This window comes from Pseudophryne corroboree, chromosome 3, assembly GCF_028390025.1.
Source record: "Pseudophryne corroboree isolate aPseCor3 chromosome 3, aPseCor3.hap2, whole genome shotgun sequence".
Taxonomy (NCBI): Eukaryota; Metazoa; Chordata; class Amphibia; order Anura; family Myobatrachidae; genus Pseudophryne; species Pseudophryne corroboree.
In genome coordinates, this window is record NC_086446.1 from 190,388,381 (window position 1) to 190,407,673 (window position 19,293).

The 19,293-nt window shown below is 46.0% G+C and overlaps 1 protein-coding gene across 1 annotated transcript in view; it reads right to left on the reverse strand.

Moving 5' to 3' along the window:
• Positions 1–19,293, reverse strand: part of LOC135055088 (placenta-specific protein 9-like) — a 145,928-nt gene that overhangs the window by 108,335 nt on the left and 18,300 nt on the right. The window contains exon 2 of the mRNA XM_063958733.1: positions 11,339–11,484. Within this exon, the coding sequence (XP_063814803.1) occupies positions 11,339–11,423 (85 nt within the window). The 5' untranslated portion in view covers positions 11,424–11,484. The remainder of the gene's footprint in view (positions 1–11,338; positions 11,485–19,293) is intronic.

Below are 19,293 nucleotides of genomic sequence, written 5' to 3' on the forward strand. Positions count from 1 at the left end.
CGCCATCCTGCTTCTTGTGCCGCCCTGTCGGTTTACATGAGCGACCGCCGTGATGTTGTCTGACTGGATCAGCACCGGCCGGTGTTGAAGCAGGGGTCTAGCCTGACTTAGGGCATTGTAAATGGCCCTTAGTTCCAGAACATTTATGTGTAGGGAAGTCTCCTGACTTTTCCATAGGCCTTTGAAGTTTCTTCCCTGTGTGACTGCCCCCCAGCCTCGAAGGCTGGCATCCGTGGTCACCAGGACCCAGTCCTGTATGCCGAATCTGCGGCCCCCTAGAAGATGAGCACTCTGCAGCCACCACAACAGCGACACCCTGGCCCCTGGAGACAGGGTTATCCGCCGATGCATCTGAAGATGCGACCCGGACCACTTGTCCCACAGATCCCACTGGAAGATCCTTGCATGGGACCTGGCAAATGGAATTTCTTCGTAAGTAGCTACCATCTTTCCCAGGGCTCGCGTGCATTGATGCACCGACACCTGTATTTGTAGTAGGAGGTCTCTGTCTAGAGACGACAACTCCTTGGACTTCTCCTCCGGGAGAAACCCTTTTTATCCTGTTCTGTGTCCAGAACCATACCCAGGAACAGTAGACGCGTCGTAGGAACCCGCTGCGACTTTGGAATATTCCGAATCCAGCCGTGCTGTTGTAGCACTTCCCGAGATAGTGCTACTCCGACGAACAACTGCTCCCTGGACCTCGCCTTTATAAGGAGATCGTCCAAGTACGGGATAATTATTTCAGCCATTACCTTTTTAAATACCCTCGGTGCCGGGGACAGACCAACGGCAACGTCTGGAATTGGTAATGACAATCCTGTACCACAATTTTGAGGTACTCCTGGTGAAGAGGGTAAATAGGGACCTGCGGGTAAGCATCCTTGATGTCCAGTGATACCCTGAAATTCTCCAGGCTTGCAATAATCGCCCTGAGCGATTCCATTTTGAACTTGAACCTTCGTATATAAGTGTTCAAGGATTTCAATTTTAGAATGGGTCTCACCGAACCGTCTGGTTTCGGTACCACAACATTTTGGAATAGTAACCCCGGCCTTGTTGAAGGAGGGGTACCTTGATTTCACCTGCTGGAAGTACAGCTTGTGAATTGCCGCCAGTACTACCTTTCTCCGAGGGCAGCCGGCAATGCTGATGTGAGGTAACGGCGAGGGGGAGTCGCCTCGAACTCCAGCCTGTATCCCTGTGATACTACTTGCAGAACCTAGGGATCCACCTGTGGGCAAGCCCATTGGTCCCTGAAGTTCCCGAGACGCGCCCCCACCGCACCTGTCTCCACCTGTGGAGCCCCAGCGTCATGCAGTGGACTCAGAGGAAGCGGGGGAAGATTTTTGATCCTGGGAACTGGCTGTCTGGTGCAGCTTTTTCCTTCTTCCCTTGTCTCTGTGCAGAAAGGAAGCGCCTTTGACCCACTTGCTTTTCTGAAGCCGAAAGGACTGTACCTGAAAATACGGTGCTTTCTTAGGCTGTGAGGAAACCTGAGGTAAAAAATTTTCTTCCCAGCTGTTGCTGTGGATACGAGGTCCCAGAGACCATCCCCAAACAATTCCTCACCTTATAAGGCAGAATCTCCATGTGCCTTTTACAGGCAGCATCACCGGTCCACTGCCGGGTCTCTAATACCCTCCTGGCAGAATGGACATTGCATTAATTCTGGATGCCAGCCGGCAAATATCCCTCTGTGCATCCTTCATATATAAGACGACGTCTTTAATATGCTCTATGTTAGCAAAATATTATCCCTGTCTAGGGTATTAATATTATCCGACAGGGTATCAGACCACGCTGCAGCAGCACTATTTATGCTGAGGCAATTGCAGGTCTCAGTATAGAACCTGAGTGTGTATATACAGACTTCAGGATAGCCTCCTGCTTTTTATCAGCAGGCTTCTTCAAGGTGGCCGTATCCTAAGACGGCAGTGCCACCTTTTTTGACAAACGTGTGAGCGCCTTATCCACCCTAGGGGATATCTCCCAACGTGACCTATCCTCTGGCGGGAAAGGGTACGCCATAAGTAACTTTTTAGAAATTACCAGTTTCTTATCGGGGGAACCCACGCTTATTTACACACTTCATTCACTCATCTGATGGGGGAACAAAACACTGGCTGCTTTTTCTCCCCAAAAATAAAACCCCTTTTATGTGGTACTTGGGTTCATGTCAGAAATGTGTAACACATTTTTCATTGCCGAGATCATGTAACGGATGTTCCTAGTGGATTGTGTATATATCTCAACCTCGTCGACACTGGAGTCAGACTACGTGTCGACATCTGTGTCTGCCATCTGAGGTAATGGGCGTTTTTTGAGCCCCTGATGGCCTTTGAGACGCCTGGGCAGGCGCGGGCTGAGAAGCCGGCTGTCCCACAGCTGTTACGTCATCCAGCCTTTTATGTAAGGAGTTGACATTGTCGGTTAATACCTTCCACCTATCCATCCACTCTGGTGTCGGCCCCACAGGGGGCGACATCCCATTTATCGGCCTCTGCTCCGCCTCCACGTAACCTTCCTCATCCAACATGTCGACACAGCCGTACCGACACACCGCACACACACAGGGAATGCTCTGACTGAGGACAGGACCCCACAAAGTCCTTTGGGGAGACAGAGAGAGAGTATGCCAGCACACACCAGAGCGCTATATAATGCAGGGATTAACACATAACTGAGTGATTTTTCCCCCAATAGCTGCTTGTATACACATATTTCGCCTAAATTTAGTGCCCCCCCTTTCTTTTTAACCCTTTGAGCCTGAAAACTACAGGGGAGAGCCTGGGGAGCTATCTTCCAGCTGCACTGTGAAGATAAAATGGCGCCAGTGTGCTGAGGGAGATAGCCCCGCCCCTTTTTCGGCTGACTTTTCTCCCGCTTTTTCATGGATTCTGGCAGGGGTAATTTATCACATATATAGCCCTGGGACTATATATTGTGATGATTTGCAAGCCAAGGTGTATTATATTGCCCTCAGGGCGCCCCCCACCAGCGCCCTGCACCCATCAGTGACCGGAGTGTGAGGTGTGCATGAGGAGCAATGGCACACAGCTGCAGTGCTGTGCGCTACCTTGTTGAAGACAGAAGTCTTCTGCCGCCGATTTTCGGAACACTTCTTGCTTCTGGCTCTGTAAGGGGGCCGGCGGCGCGGCTCCGGGAACGAACACCAAGGTCGGGTCCTGCGCTCGATCCCTCTGGAGCTAATGGTGTCCAGTAGCCTAAGAAGCCCAAACTACCACCAGTTAGGTAGGTTCGCTTCTTCTCCCCTTAGTCCCTCGCTGCAGTGAGTCTGTTGCCAGCAGATCTCACTGTAAAATAAAAAACCTAAAATATACTTTCTTTCTAGGAGCTCAGGAGAGCCCCTAGTGTGCATCCAGCTCAGCCGGGCACAAGATTCTAACTGAGGTCTGGAGGAGGGTCATAGTGGGAGGAGCCAGTGCACACCAGGTAGTCCTAAAGCTTTCTTTAGTTGTGCCCAGTCTCCTGCGGAGCCGCTATTCCCCATGGTCCTTACGGAGTCCCAGCATCCACTTAGGACGTCAGAGAAATGTCTGGTACACATGCATTTAAAAGAATTGTGCATAATTTCAATACTGTGGGAGATATGTTTAAGAATTGTTATTCTGATTTAGGAGGTAGTACAGCATGCATAGCAGTCATCCTCATCTGCTTCCCGTCATCATTATTGGAGCGGATAATGGATGAGAGTAAGGATTTTTGCCACGCTGATAGAAACACAGATACAGCGCCACTACATTTCCCTGTGTATGGTGTTAGGTGGACCTTGATACCAATGGCATTGCAAGGTCCAACTGCACCAACAGGGAACGTGTGAGCACTGGGAAGGAAGAAAGGTGAAGGTGGTTATATGGGTTACTGTAGCTGAAAGTAGCGGTTAGACACTGCTGGACACGGCTTCCTCCTGCAGTGAGGCACTGGTAAGTACACTGACACTGAACGTACGTTTCACCATGCGGGCTTGGTCACCAGTTAGGGATTTTATTGATTGACTGTCTAATGATTCCATATTGTGAAATTGTATATAGGAGTGTGTTTATTAAATAATTATCCTTAAGGTTGAAAACAGATTCTTAACCTATGATCTTATATGGAAATGTTTTGTATGCTGTAGCGGCCATAACAACATATCACTGCTATAATAATAGGCAAATAACTATGCCCTAAATTAACTACTTATGATACTTTGATCTAAGCTGTATGACTTAGGCATTGATTATCCATACATTGGATTTAAGTAAAAATTTCATTCATACAAAAAATTCACCACGTAGACAAATATTGTCCTTTAATAAATATTTACAATAAGGAGGGAGGTGACATACATTCAATTATTTACAAAGTCACACAAATCACAATTACTTACCCCTATCAAGTAAGAATATTAAAAGTTAGGTTTTAAAATTAACAATCATATCAATTTAATCATCACATACACAAATTATAAAAGAGTGCTCCAAAAAAGCAATCTTTCTTTTTTTATTTTTGCCAACTGCCAATAAGTAGAGATTAACAATGGCCAGCAAACTCGCCTGACCTGAACCCCATAGAGAATCTATGGGGCATTGCCAAGAGAAAGATGAGAGACATGAGACAGAACAATGCAGAAGAGCTGAAGGCCGCTATTGAAGCATCCTGGTCTTCCATAACACCTCAGCAGTGCCACAGGCTGATAGACTCCATGCCACGCTGCACTCATGCAAAAGGGGCCCAAACCAAGTACTGAGTACATATGCATGATTATACTATTCAGAGGGCCGACATTTCTGTATTTAAAAAAAAAAAAAATTTCATTGATTTTATGTAATATTCTAATTTTCTGAGATTTTGGATTTGGGGTTTTCTTAAGCTGTAAACCACAATCAAAATTCTAAAAATTTAAAGGCTTGATATATCTCACTTTGCATGTATTGAGTCTATGGGGTATATTCAATAAGAGTCGGATCCATTCCGACATGCAGTTGTCGGAATGGATCCGACAACCCCTATTCAATGGACGGCCGCTGCTGCGGATGTGCTGACAGCAGCAGCCAGGAGTGCAGATGGCGGCGGGCATAAGCGGGACGGCGGCGGGGGGTAAGCTGGGCAGCGGGGGAAGCAGAGATCGGTGGCCGGAGCTGACTGCGGGGGGACATGTCTGTGGAGGCGCTGCAGGGAAAGAGGTGCGCGGCTGCCGATCTCTGCTCCCCCCGCGGCACACAGCACCGCTTGTCTCCTCACCTCAATCCGACTTGTTTTCAAGTCGGATTGAGTTTGTTGGAAAGGGGGCCAAAACCTGCTGGATTTGGCCCCATTCCTGACAGATGCACATGGATCGGCGCCTATTCTGCCGATCCACGTGTTTTCCGACAAGTCGGGAATTCCCGACTTGACAGAAAAAATCAGCCCCTATTAAATAGGTCGGAACCCCTTCCGACCTACTTCTGTCGGTAGCTGCCGTCTTTCCGACAAGACGGCAGCTTCCGACAGTTATTGAATACAGCCCTATATATTAGTTTTACCTTTTAAGTTGAATTACTGAAATAAACTTTTGCACGATATTCTAATATTCTGAGTTTCACCTGTATAAGGCACTCTCCTGTTGGCACAGACTTTCATTATTTATTCTTTCAACATTTCAATACAGTAAATAGAATCTAAAAATAGTAAACTTGCATGAATGAGCAAGTGTTGGTCTGCCTACATAAGGAGTCCACATGGTACAAAGGTTGAGCAGACTTGCTTGATATGCTGTTACTAAAAGGAATACACATGATGAGCTGGCAGAATATATATTTCCTAAACAAATCTACGCATGACGTGTTCACCTGCGCAAGTTATGCATGTTGTAAGAAAGGACAGCTTAACTCATTAGCGCAGCACTAAAGGAGGGCTTACCCTTATTTTAGAGACCGACCACAGGGCTTACAGTGCATCCGGAAAGTATTCACAGCGCTTCACTTTTTCCACATTTTGTTATGTTACAGCCTTATTCCAAAATGGAATAAATTTATTTTTCCCTCAAAATTCTACCACATAATGACAACATGAAAAAAGTTTATTTTAAGATTTTTGCTAATTTATTAAAAATAAAAAATTATTTTACATAGGGCATACTACATCCCTCGCCTTAAATATCTTACGGGTAGATCTGACAACTCTCATTGTTTCAAATGTTCCTCACCTGATGCCGATATTATCCACTGTCTCTGGTCTTGCCCTATTATTGAATTATTTTGGAAAGATGTCTGTACCTACATTACAGCTACTTTGAATATTCCTTTTAATGCAGCTTTACTTTGGGCCTTTTGGAATCGATATGACATTTGTTATTCTTCATTATCTCAGGGAAGTAAACTATTATTACATCGTATAGCTGCAGCGTCAAAAAAAGACTATATTGTCTCAGTGGATACATAGAATCCCGGTGTCCATTACCCTTATGTTCCTCAGATTATCATATCTTTATCAAATGGATTGGGTTCTCTCGATGCAGAATCCCGCTCTTCCAAATTCTTTGCAATATGGTTGCCTTACATTGTCACCCTGCCGCAATTAGTTCGTAATAGCATACGCAAAGTAGTTAGACTCACTACATGGTACAACACTGAAGTCCTCACGCGAGGCTCACCGCCTTTTTAGCCGACACTTGCATGTTTTACTATCTACCTCACTGGGCTAAATGTCTTCACTGAGACAGTTACTTTGCATATAGAACCGCTCTCTGTATTTTGCTATCTACTGTGACTTGTATTGAACTAGTGCTTTGTAGTGAATTCCTACATTCTCCTATTACCATTGTGATGATGTGTGTGTGTATTTTCTCAATAAACATACTTTAAAAATAAAAAACTAAGAAATCACATGTACATAAGTATTCACAGCCTTTGCTCAATACTTTGTTGATGCTCCTTTGGCAGCAATTACAGCCTCAAGTCTTTTTGAATATGATGCCACAAGCTTGGCACACCTATCTTTGGACAGTTTCGCCCATTCCTCTTTGCAGCACCTCTCAAGCTCCATCAGGTTGGATGGGAAGCTTCAGTACACAGCCATTTTCAGATCTTTCCAGAGATGTTCAATCGGATTCAACTTCAAGTCTGGGCTCTGGCTGGGCAACTCAAGGACATTCACAGAGTTGTCCTGAAGCCACTCCTTTGGCTGTGTGCTTAGGGTCGTTGTCCTGCTGAAAGATGAACCGTCGCCCCAGTCTGAGGTCAATAGCACTCTGGAGCAGGTTTTCATCCAGGATGTCTCTGTACATTGCTGCATTTATCTGTCCCTCTATCCTGACTAGTCTCCCAGTTCCTGCCGCCATTCCCAGGAGAGGGGTTCACTCACGTACTCCCCACCCCGGCGAGTGCAGTGGATCCTCATGTGTGTATAATAGGGTTTATTTTTAATTGGCCCATTTGTGATCATATCTCTCTCTCATACACCTGGGTCAGCTGCTGTTTAGGTGTGTTGGTGACTGTCTCACTTTGAAAGCCAGCAGTCAGTTGGCGGGAGAGATTTAAACCAGGTAAGCACACTTGTGTAGTTGTGTTGGTGACTGTCTTACCTTTTTAAAAGCCATAAGTGTGGCAGGTAAGCTTTAAACCAGGTAAGTACATTTTCCCCTATGAGAAAGCAGTAGCCAGGTCCCTAAAAAAAATCTATGTGAAAGTTTGTGATAGAGTAGGACTTGCAGTGAAATGGGGTCCTGTGGAGTGGGCCACAAGCTTACATGCATTGTACAAGTCATAAACCAAAACCTCATTGTTTATTTAGATGTATACTAAAGCATTAAGGTGAATGAAGCTGCCAGAAGAGTGCAGGGTTCTCTGTATATTGTGTGTGTGTGTGTGTGTGTGTGTGTGTGTGTGTGTGTGTACATATTTAGATAGATAGATAGATATACATATACACACACACACAGACAGGGACGTATTAACAGAGGAGTAGGCACGTGTGCAACCTCCTCCGTTCACGCTTGCGCACGAAAAATGAGGCGTGGGCTACGTGAAACGGGGTATGACTTCGCAGCAGTGCCCTGTTTTGGTCACTGAGGGGGCATGCCCAGCACTCTGTGAGCTGCGGGCATGTCCTATGTCCCTCTGTCTCCCATGAGTGTCTATTCACTGCTGCAGTGAGTGACAAGAGACTCCCAACTCCCCCCCCTCCCCCACACACACACACACACACACACACACACACACACACGCCACCACCACCGCGGGACACTGCATTTAAGCCATCTTGATCATCCGCTGCTTCATCATGTTGGCTGTTCCTGGTTGGGTGCTGGAGAAACTTCCTGGATAGGTCACCTGACACTGCATCAAGCCACGGCCCCTCAGTGATAGCTGCCTCCTCTTGAGCTGTGCTTTGCTGTATTATTGGCCACAGTGTAGCCCTGCCCCAGCTCCAGACAGTGTCTATCACTTGAGCTCCTATCTGCCTCACATCTGGTGTCTCGCTGACAGTCCCTGTATTTCCAGCGGAGCCATGCAAATTTGGTGAGGTTTTTACTATAAAAATGATTAGAATGATGATATTTAGAAGTTATTTAGAAGTTATAAATACCTTATTTGTATTATTCTAATCATCTTTATAGTCAAAACTCTGTATGAATACTGAAGTATGACGGGTGCAATGCACGTAACTGATACACACACACTATTTGTAGAGTATTTATTTACAGAAAACATTAATAATTTGGTGTGGAGCAAAGATGGATTTGCCTGTTGCGCTAGTCCGATGGCTAACCTATTACAGAACATTGAAGATGTAAAATTACAAATGCATCAGCTATACTACAGCATACCTCCCAACAATTGATGGGTGTGACCCAGGACCCTCACATGCAGAAGACGTTATGCTTCAAAAGGGAGCCCTGGCCTCAGTTGGATGGGGTGTGGCCTCAGTGGGAGGGCATGGCTTTACAGCAGGTCCTTTGTTTTAGTCATTTTGGTGGGCGTGCACAGTGCTTTCCTAGCAGCTGGGCTGCCGCCATTCCCACCTCCAAGCACAACCATCTATTCAGGGATCGCTTTGAAGTGTGTAGCAGTGGTGATCAAAGGCTCCCCCCCCGGCTCACGGGACCCTGCAACGTGCGGGTGGGACAGCAGAACAGTGTCCAAATAATGGGACTGTCCTGCTGAAGTTGGGACAGTTGTGAGGTATGCTATAGTGCTCTACTATAATTTACATGTAAAAAAAATATACACTATGAGGCCTATTCAGAGTTGGACACAGATTGTGTTCTCGCAGCAAAATTTGCAACCATATACTCACATGCTGGGGGCCACCCAGTACAGGATAAAGCCGCCCAACATGTGTGGCGCAAATCAACTGTGATCGCATCGAATAGAAGTTGATCCCTGCAACAGGGGTCCCGCTACCATGTTTCCTATTGCAGGAAATACAGACGTCATCGGCTGGCCCAGTAAACGGCCATGACACGCCTGCGTTTCCCAATCTCATCCCTCAACGCTGAGTTGCCGCTTCCGGACACCCTTCCCCTGTCAATCACCATTCAATCACCATTCAATCGCATTCTTTGCATGGTGAAGGGCTGCACACGCGCACTATGGCTGGTGCGCATGCGCAGACCCTACGGACGCGGTGGCTGCGTTCATCTTTGAATAAGGCCCTATGTAGACAAATGTAATTTAACACATCAATATTTGCAGATCAACGAGATTTTGTTTACATAAGTACTTTGTAGGTCCACCATGAGCAGTGATTACTGCAGATACCCTTCTTGGTAAGCTGCCCACCAGTTACTGGACAACAACAGGATTCTTGTTTTGCCATTCTGCCTTAAGTACAGTGACCAACTGCGACAAAGAAGAAGATCGAGTTGGTTTAGAACGCACCAATTCTTCCCAGCGGTTTTTAATGGGGTAACCCGGATGGGTTACCGACATTTCTGTATACCAGTCCAGCGTTGCCCTGGAAACATGACATCGTACAGCCTGCAATGATCCCCTTTTTAAACTTGGTTAGCTCCTTCCAGTAAGCCATTTTGTTAGCAAATGATCTAATCAGCACCCGTCTACCCGTTTTCTGCTGCAGGAGCACACCATTTTGATTGTACAGGGAGTGGGGTCCAATCATTTTTGCCTACATAGTGTATATGCATTGAGCATAGGGTTTTTTTTTTTCCATTTTTTCTAAACACAGGAGAATATTCATGAAACTAAACTAATGTATAATGTGATCATCAGGGCACAGTGTGTACAATGTAAGGTGACCAGTACATTATTCAGATAAATTACAAGAACTGACACTCAGTAGAAAAATATTCTTTCATTACAGCATATGCAGTGTATCCAACTCCATCTGGCAAATAACCACAGAAGGTTAAGTTCTGAGCTTCCACGCTAACTAAACATTAAGCGCTAATGGTTTATATAACCGCATTATGAGGACCACTTACTAAGTGCTAGTATGGACACTTGCTTTAGTTTATCATTTCATCAGCAATGGCATCTGTTACACACACAACTGGCTGATTTTCCTGTTTTGAAAACTAATCTTTCTGATAATTGGATGTTTTTCTTTTCATGCTTAGAGACTAGATGTGCAGATGTTCCGAGTATCTTTCATTAACCCTCTGCTAGCTGGAATAAGTTGATGGAGTGCCATAGAGGTACTTAGCTAAACATACAATTTTATTTTGACATATCTTCAACTAGAGATCAATAAAATTTGTGGGGTAGAAAGTCTTTTATCTCTGATTATTTTTCATTTGTCGTTCTGAGAACGGTTTTTACTGTCAAACAACTATGTATTATATATTGCACAAGGAAACGGAGGGGAAAAGTAATATCCAAAGTGCTTGTGTCCATACTCATAGACATTACAATGGTGAAATCCTAATTGTCGTGTTGGGTAGGTACTACTAATTAAAGCCAGTCACAGACTTTGAATATTATTTCATTTTGAGCTGCATCTATTAAGCTATGGCTTAGTGACATATATTATGACTGTGTAACAGATGTGGCTTTTAGACAAAGTACACACAAAAAAACAAAGATCCGCTCACAAATGATAAATTATCAGATGGCAAAACTCTGCCACTTAATGAACATTTTAGATTTTTTTGATATAAAACCAGCACGTTTTTTTTTTTTTACAGCTGTGTCCTCACTGTTTTATCCTTCTGGCCGGACATACAATACAAATGACTTTATTAGACCTTATCATGATAAGCCTAGAGTAGCAACAGCCTAGAGTTGTACAGAATAATAGCGTGTAACACTGTATCACACTACTCCATGTCCTTTTGTACGTACAGATCTAGCACAGTATTTTACTACATTAGCAAACATGCAAGTGTGATTACCTGTCAGCCTCCCATTCAGCACCACTAGCAACAAGACTGCAATAGGAGCGGTGATGCACATGTTGTTTCTACGGACAAAATCCATCCAGCAAAAGTTAGGCACTCTCCAACGTCGGCTGTATTATAGATGGCAGGGTGCCACTGCACTGTAAGGAGTGGTGGAGAGAGAGAGGACAATGTGACTGCAGCTGAGGGAAGGAAATTACTGTAAAACTCTCCAGAATCTTTTTTTCCCCTTCACTCTCTCGCTAACAGCAGACCCAGTTATCCAGCAAGCTGGCAGGATTCCAGTTAGACTCCCAGGCCCCCCTCTCTGTATTTATACACACAGGGCGTGTATGGAATTCAAAGGCCAGCATTTAACCTTACAGGAAAAGTGGGTGAAAAAAAGAACCATGGCTTTAACTCCCTCTGTGCCTCAGGTATTACGGGAAAAGCATTGCAGAGACCGCATTTCATGCTGTTCCAATGTTAATTGACATTGAAGCACACTTGCCTGGCATTCAGAAACAGCTGGAAAGCAACACAGACCATAATGGACCCTCTCGGAGCATCAGATTGTTTAACCAAAAGCTCATGATTTTAGAAAGTGCATATATTTTCTCTTACGTCCTAGAGGATGCTGGGGACTCCAAAAGGACCATGGGGTATAGACGGGATCCACAGGAGACATGGGCACACTATAAGACTTTGAATGGGTGTGAACTGGCTCCTCCCTCTATGCCCCTCCTCCAGACCTAAGTTAGATTCTGTGCCCAGAGAGACTGGACACACACTAGGGGAGCTCTCCTGAGTTTCTCTGAAAAGACTTTATGTTAGGTTTTTTATTTTCAGGGAGACCTGCTGGCTACAGGCTCCCTGCTTCGTGGGAGTGAGGGGAGAGAAGCAGACCTACTTCTTCTGAGTTCAAAGGCTCTGCTTCTTAGGCTACTGGACACCATTAGCTCCAGAGGGTTCGATCACTTGGTACGCCTAGCTGCTTGTTCCCGGAGCCGCGCCGTCAACCCCCTTACAGAAGCCAGAAGAAAGAAGCCGGGTGAGTATAAAGAAGATCAGAAGACTTCAGTGACGGCAGAAGACTTCAGTAATGAGGTACTGCGCAGCGGTCGTGCTGCGCGTCATGCTCCCACACACACTTCAGACGGCACTTGCAGGGCGCAGGGGGGGCGCCCTGGGCAGCATGATTACTGGAGTACAAAACTGGCCAAAATATATAAGTGCCTAGGCACTAAATATAACCCCCACCAGTATATATATTAAAATTTTGAGCGGGACTACAGTGCGCTGGTGAGGGGGCGTGGCTTAGTCCTCACAGCTTACCAGCGCCATTTTCTCTTCACAGGCTGCAGAGACGCTGGCCCGGACCTCCACTCTCCTGCACAAGTTACGGAGCAAAACGGGGGGGGGGGGGGGGGACACAGTAATCTGGTGCTATTAACCCTTTAATATAACAGCGCAAACATCTGAATCTGAGGCAGTGTGTATTTGCTCTCAATACTGGAATAGGTGCTGGGGTGTGAGCTGGTAAACTCCCTCTGTGTTTCTCTAACAGGCTTTCCTGTAGGTCTGTCCCCTATAGCCAGTGTGTTTGTGCGTGTCGACATGTCGGAGGCTGAGTGTTCCTCCCCGGAGGAAACTGCAGTGGGCGCAGATAAGGAGCTGGGTGTGACTCTGTCGGCACCGCCGACTGCTGATTGGGTGAATATGTTGAGTATGGAATTGGGTTCAAGGTAAAAGTCCTGCGCACTCTAATGCAGCCTTTAGTGGTGCCTTACCCTGATGTGTCACCACACACACCTGAAGAACATAAACAAGGCAAAACAATGGGATGGGAACCAACTGGTGGCGCAAAAAGAAAAACAAAGTGCATCAAACCAATGGATACAGATTACCTAGACACAGCTGAGACTATGCAATGTCCTTATAGGTCAAAAGTCCAGAGTCCAAAGGCTTCTCAAATTTGCTTCTCGTGAATTGTCCAAAACCAAATGGTAACATGTAAAAAAACACATCGTACACACTTGTTCAGAAAAAAATCCCAGATGTGAAATAGGGAATATGAATGTTTCTTCCCGGGTTCCTTGTACTGGGATGTCTATGGGAAGTGGTGTTCTAGCCGTACAGGTTCACCTCGGTGTGAAAGGTGTTATGGGCTCCTCACATGTGTGCTTACTTCAATATGATTCCAAACAAGCTCATAAAGGTTTCTTTGGATTCTTAACATATATGCTTTATATGCTCCAATAGTGCTCCAATAGTGATTAATATCATATAATCTTTAAAATTGGCCGCTCACATTCAGGCTTACTTTAAAAGATGCCGTTCTTCCATGTAGCGGTTTCTTTATGGGTAAGTCGTCTTGTCGTCCTCGAATGTCTCCTCACTTCGTATTGTGCTCGATAAAAAGCATACAAACGAGGGGACGTGTGAGGATACGTAATATATTTATTATAAAAAAAGGTAAAAAGTGTTTCCAAAGATAAAACAGAGATAGGATCCCCACAACAAAAACCAGTAATGAGGATCTTAATACAGCCTAGTCCGACAGTAAGAAAAAGATATTACCCCGGGAAATCTCACCGCTTTCTGGCTGGAATAACTGGTTGCTGTGGTGATCCAACTTGTCACATGCTCCCACCACGGTGGGAGCATGTGACAAGTTGGATCACCACAGCAACCAGTTATTCCAGCCAGAAAGCGGTGAGATTTCCCGGGGTAATATCTTTTTCTTACTGTCGGACTAGGCTGTATTAAGATCCTCATTACTGGTTTTTGTTGTGGGGATCCTATCTCTGTTTTATCTTTGGAAACACTTTTTACCTTTTTTTATAATAAATATATTACGTATCCTCACACGTCCCCTCGTTTGTATGCTTTTTATCGAGCACAATACGAAGTGAGGAGACATTCGAGGACGACAAGACGACTTACCCATAAAGAAACCGCTACATGGAAGAACGGCATCTTTTAAAGTAAGCCTGAATGTGAGCGGCCAATTTTAAAGATTATATGATATTAATCACTATTGGAGCACTATTGGAGCATATAAAGCATATATGTTAAGAATCCAAAGAAACCTTTATGAGCTTGTTTGGAATCATATTGAAGTAAGCACACATGTGAGGAGCCCATAACACCTTTCACACCGAGGTGAACCTGTACGGCTAGAACACCACTTCCCATAGACATCCCAGTACAAGGAACCCGGGAAGAAACATTCATATTCCCTATTTCACATCTGGGATTTTTTTCTGAACAAGTGTGTACCATTTGTGTTTTTTTACATGTTACCATTTGGTTTTGGACAATTCACGAGAAGCAAATTTGAGAAGCCTTTGGACTCTGGACTTTTGACCTATAAGGACATTGCATAGTCTCAGCTGTGTCTAGGTAATCTGTATCCATTGGTTTGATGCACTTTGTTTTTCTTTTTGCACCACCAGTTGGTTCCCATCCCATTGTTTTGCCTTGAATATGTTGAGTACATTGAATGCAAATGTGGCGTTATTGACTAAAAGACTGGATGTCTGATTCTCAGACGCAAACGTGGAGAAAATCCATGGAGGACGCCTTGTCTCAGGTACAGGCCCCCTCAGGGTCACAAAAGCGTTCATTTACCCAGATGGTGGATACTGATACCGACACGGACTCTGATTCCAGTGTCGAATATAGTGAGGCCAGTTTACTTCCAAAATTGGTTAAGAGTATTCAGTACATGATTGTGGAAATTAAAGATGTTTTACATATTTCTGAAGTACCTGCTGTTCCAGATACAAGGGTTTGTTTGTATAAGAGAAAAAAGCCTGAAGTGACGTTTCCCCCCTCTCATGAGCTAAACGCTCTTTGTGAAAAAGCTTGGGAATCTCTTGACAAAAGGTGGCAGATTCCCAAGAGAACTCTAATGGCATATCCTTTCCCCTCTGACGACAGGGAAAAGTGGGTGTCATCTCCCAGTGTGGACAAGGCTTTATCACGGCTGTGCAAGAAGGTGGCGCTTCCGTCTCCTGACACTGCTGCCCTTAAGGACCCTGCGGGTCGTAAACAGGAAACGACCTTAAAAGCCATTTATGTCACTACGGGTGCACTGCTCAGACCTGCCGTGGCGTCGGCATGGGTGAGTAGTGCTATTGGTAAGTGGGCAGATAATTTGGCATCTGACATGGATACCCTGGATAGGGATAACATTCTTTTGACTCTCGGTTATATCAGGGACGCTGCAGCTTACCTAAAGGATGCGGCAAGGGCTATTGGCCTCTTGGGGTCAAGGGCCAATGCCATGGTAGTCTCGGCCAGGAGAGCGCTGTGGATTCATCAATGGAATGCTGATGCCGACTCTAAGAAAGCTATGGAAGCTTCCCGTATAAAGGTAGTGTCTTGTTTGGTGACGGCCTCGCTGACCTGGTGTCTACGGCTACAGCGGGTAAGTCATCCTTTCTTCCTTATGTTCCCGCACAACAGGAAAAGACGCCCCATTATCAGATGCAGTCCTTTCGGCCTAATAAATCCAAAAAAGGAAGAGGGTTGTCCTTCCTTGCCTCTAAAGGTAGAGGAAGGTGAAAAAGGTTGCCTGCTGTGCCAGGCTCCCAGGACCAGAAGTCCTCCCCGGCTTCTGCCAAGTCCACCGCATGACGCTGGGGCTCCTCTACGGGAGTCCGTACCGGTGGGGGCGCGTCTCCGAATCTTCAGTCAGGTCTGGTTTCACTCGGGCCTGGATCCTTGGGTGTTAGACATAGTGTCCCAAGGGTACAAACTGGAGTTTCAGGAGGTGCCCCCACACCGATTTTTCAAATTAGCCTTGCCAGTTTCTATCCCAGAAAGGGAAGTAGTGAGTGCTGCAATACAAAAGCTGTGTCAACAGCGTGTCATTGTCACGGTACCCCCGTCTCAACGGGGAGAAGGGTTTTATTCGAGCCTCTTTGTCGTACCAAAGCCGGCTGGCTCGGTCAGACCGATCCTGAACCTAAAATCCCTCAATCTGTATTTGAAAACTTTTAAATTCAAGATGGAATCTCTTCGAGCAGTGATCTCCAGTCTGGAAGGGGGGGATTTTATGGCGTCAGTCGACATAAAAGATGCCTACTTACATGTCCCAATATTTCCTCCACATCAAGCTTTCCTGAGGTTTGCGGTTCAGGATTGTCATTACCAATTTCAGACGTTGCCGTTTGGTCTTTCCACGGCCCCGAGGGTCTTCACCAAAGTAATGGCGGAAATTATGGTACTCCTACGCAAGCAGGGTGTCACAATTATCCGGTACTTGGATGATCTCCTGATAAAGGCGAGATCAAAGGAGCAGTTGCTAAGAAACGTGGCACTCTCCCTGACAGTTCTGCAACAACATGGTTGGATTCTAAATTTGCCAAAGTCACAGTGGATTCCGACAACTCGGCTGTCTTTCTTGGGCATGATCCTGGACAAGGAACTGCAGAGAGTGTTTCTCCCAGCGGAAAAAGCTCTGGAAATCCAGACCATGGTCAAGGAGATCCTGAAACCGGCAAGAGTATCGATTCATCAATGCACTTGGGTGCTGGGGAAGATGGTTGCAGCTTACGAAGCCATTCCGTTTGGCAGGTTTAATGCCCGGGTATTCCAGTGGGACTTGCTGGACAAGTGGTCCGGGTCTCACCTGCACATGCACCGTAAAATAAGTTTATCTTCCAGGACCAGAATATCTCTCCTGTGGTGGCTTCAAAGTTTTCACCTCCTAGAGGGACGCAGTTTCGGGATCCAGGATTGGGTCCTGGTGACCACGGATGCAAGTCTCCGAGGCTGGGGAGCAGTCACACAAGGAAAAAATTTCCAGGGAAAATGGTCAAGCCAGGAAGCTTGTCTGCACATAAACGTTCTGGAATTAAGAGCTATCTACAACGGCCTTCTGCAAGCGGAACATTTTCTTTGAGGTCTACCTGTCCTGATTCAGTCGCACAACGTAACAGCGGTGGCATACATAAACCGTCAGGGTGGAACAAAGAGCAGAGCGGCGATGGCGGAGGCCACAAAGGTTCTCCGCTGGGCGGAAAAGCATGTAAGCGCTCTGTCAGCGGTCTTCCTTCCGGGCGTGGACAACTGGGAAGCAGACTTCCTCAGTAGACACGATCTCCATCCAGGAGAGTGGGGTCTTCATCAAGAGGTCTTTGCAGAAGTGACAAGTCGTTGGGGAATTCCTCAAATAGACATGATGGCGTCTCGCCTCAACAAGAAGCTTCAGAGATATTGTTCCAGGTCGAGGGACCCTCAAGCCAGTGCAGTGGACGCCCTGGTCACTCCGTGGGTGTTTCAGTCGGTATATGTGTTCCCTCCACTTCCACTCATTCCAAAAGTGTTGAGGATCATAAGAAGAACAAGGGTTCAGGCGGTACTCATTGTTCCAGATTGGCCATGGAGGGCAAGGTATCCGGATCTTCAGGAATTGCTCATAGAAGATCCCTGGCCTGTTCCTCTCAGAGAGGATCTGTTACTGCAGGGGACGTGCATCTTCCAGGACTTACCGCGGTTGCGTTTGACGGCGTGGAAGTTGAACGCCAAATCCTAGCTCGAAAGGGTATTCCCGGGGAAGTCATCTCCACTCTCCTTAAGGCTAGAAAAGAGGTCACAGCGCAGCATTATCACCGTATTTGGAGAAAGTATGTGTCTTGATGTGAAGCCAAGAAGGCTCCTACGGAGGAGTTTCAACTGGGTCATTTTCTCCATTTTTTGCAGGCAGGCGTGGATGCAGGCCTCAAATTAGGTTACATTAAAGTGCAGATTTCGGCTTTATCTATTTTCTTTCAAAAATAACCCTTCCAATCCTCCGTTTGTGCCACCCATGTCACCGTGGAATGTTGACGTGGTGTTGCAATTTCTTATGTCTCACTGGTTTGAACCTTTGCGGAAGGTTGAGTTGAAATTTCTCACTTGGATAGTGGTCATGCTTTTGGCCTTGGCGTCCGCAAGATGAGTGTTGGAATTGGCGACTTTGTCTCACAAGAGCCCCTATTTGATTTTCCATGTGGATAGAGCGGAATTGAGAACTCGTCAACAATTTCTGCCGAAGGTAGTTTCTTCGTTTCACATAAACCAACCTATTGTAGTGCCGGTGGCTACGGATGCCTTGGCTGTGTCAAAATCTCTCAATGTAGTTAGAGCTCTGAAAATTTATGTCGCCAGAACGGCTCAAATTAGGAAATCAGAGGCTTTGTTTGTCCTATATGCTCCCAACAAAATTGGGGCTCCTGCTTCCAAGCAAACTATTGCACGCTGGATCTGTAATACGATTCGGCATGCTCATTCTATGGCTGGATTGCCGTTGCCGAAGTCAGTGAAAGCCCATTCTACCAGGAAGGTGGGCTCATCTTGGGCGGCTGCCCGAGGAGTCTCAGCGCTTCAACTTTGCCGAGCAGCTACGTGGTTGGGTTCAAACACTTTTGCTAAGTTCTACAAGTTTGATACCCTGGCTGATGAGGACCTCATGTTTGCTCAATCGGTGCTGCAGAGTCGTCCGCACTCTCCCGCCCGGTCTAGAGCTTTGGTATAGACCCCATGGTCCTTTTGGAGTCCCCAGCATCCTCTAGGGCGTAAGAGAAAATAGGATTTTAATACCTACCGGTAAATCCTTTTCTCCTAGTCCGTAGAGGATGCTGGGCGCCCGTCCCAGTGCGGACTGTTTTTTGCAGTTGTATTGATAGTTATTGCTCCTGTTACACGAAGGTTGTGTATCGGTTATGTTCAGCTTGTTGCTGTTTTTAGTTCATGCTGTTAACTGGTATTGCTTACAAGCCATGTTGTACGGTGTGTTGTGGTGTATTTCTCACCCTTGGTTAACAAAAATACTTTTCCTCGAAATGTCCTATTTCTCACCCTTGGTTAACAAAAATATTTTTCCTCGAAATGTCCGTCTCCCTGGGAACAGTTCCTATAACTGAGGTCTGGAGGAGGGGCATAGAGGGAGGAGCCAGTTCACACCCATTAAGAGTCTT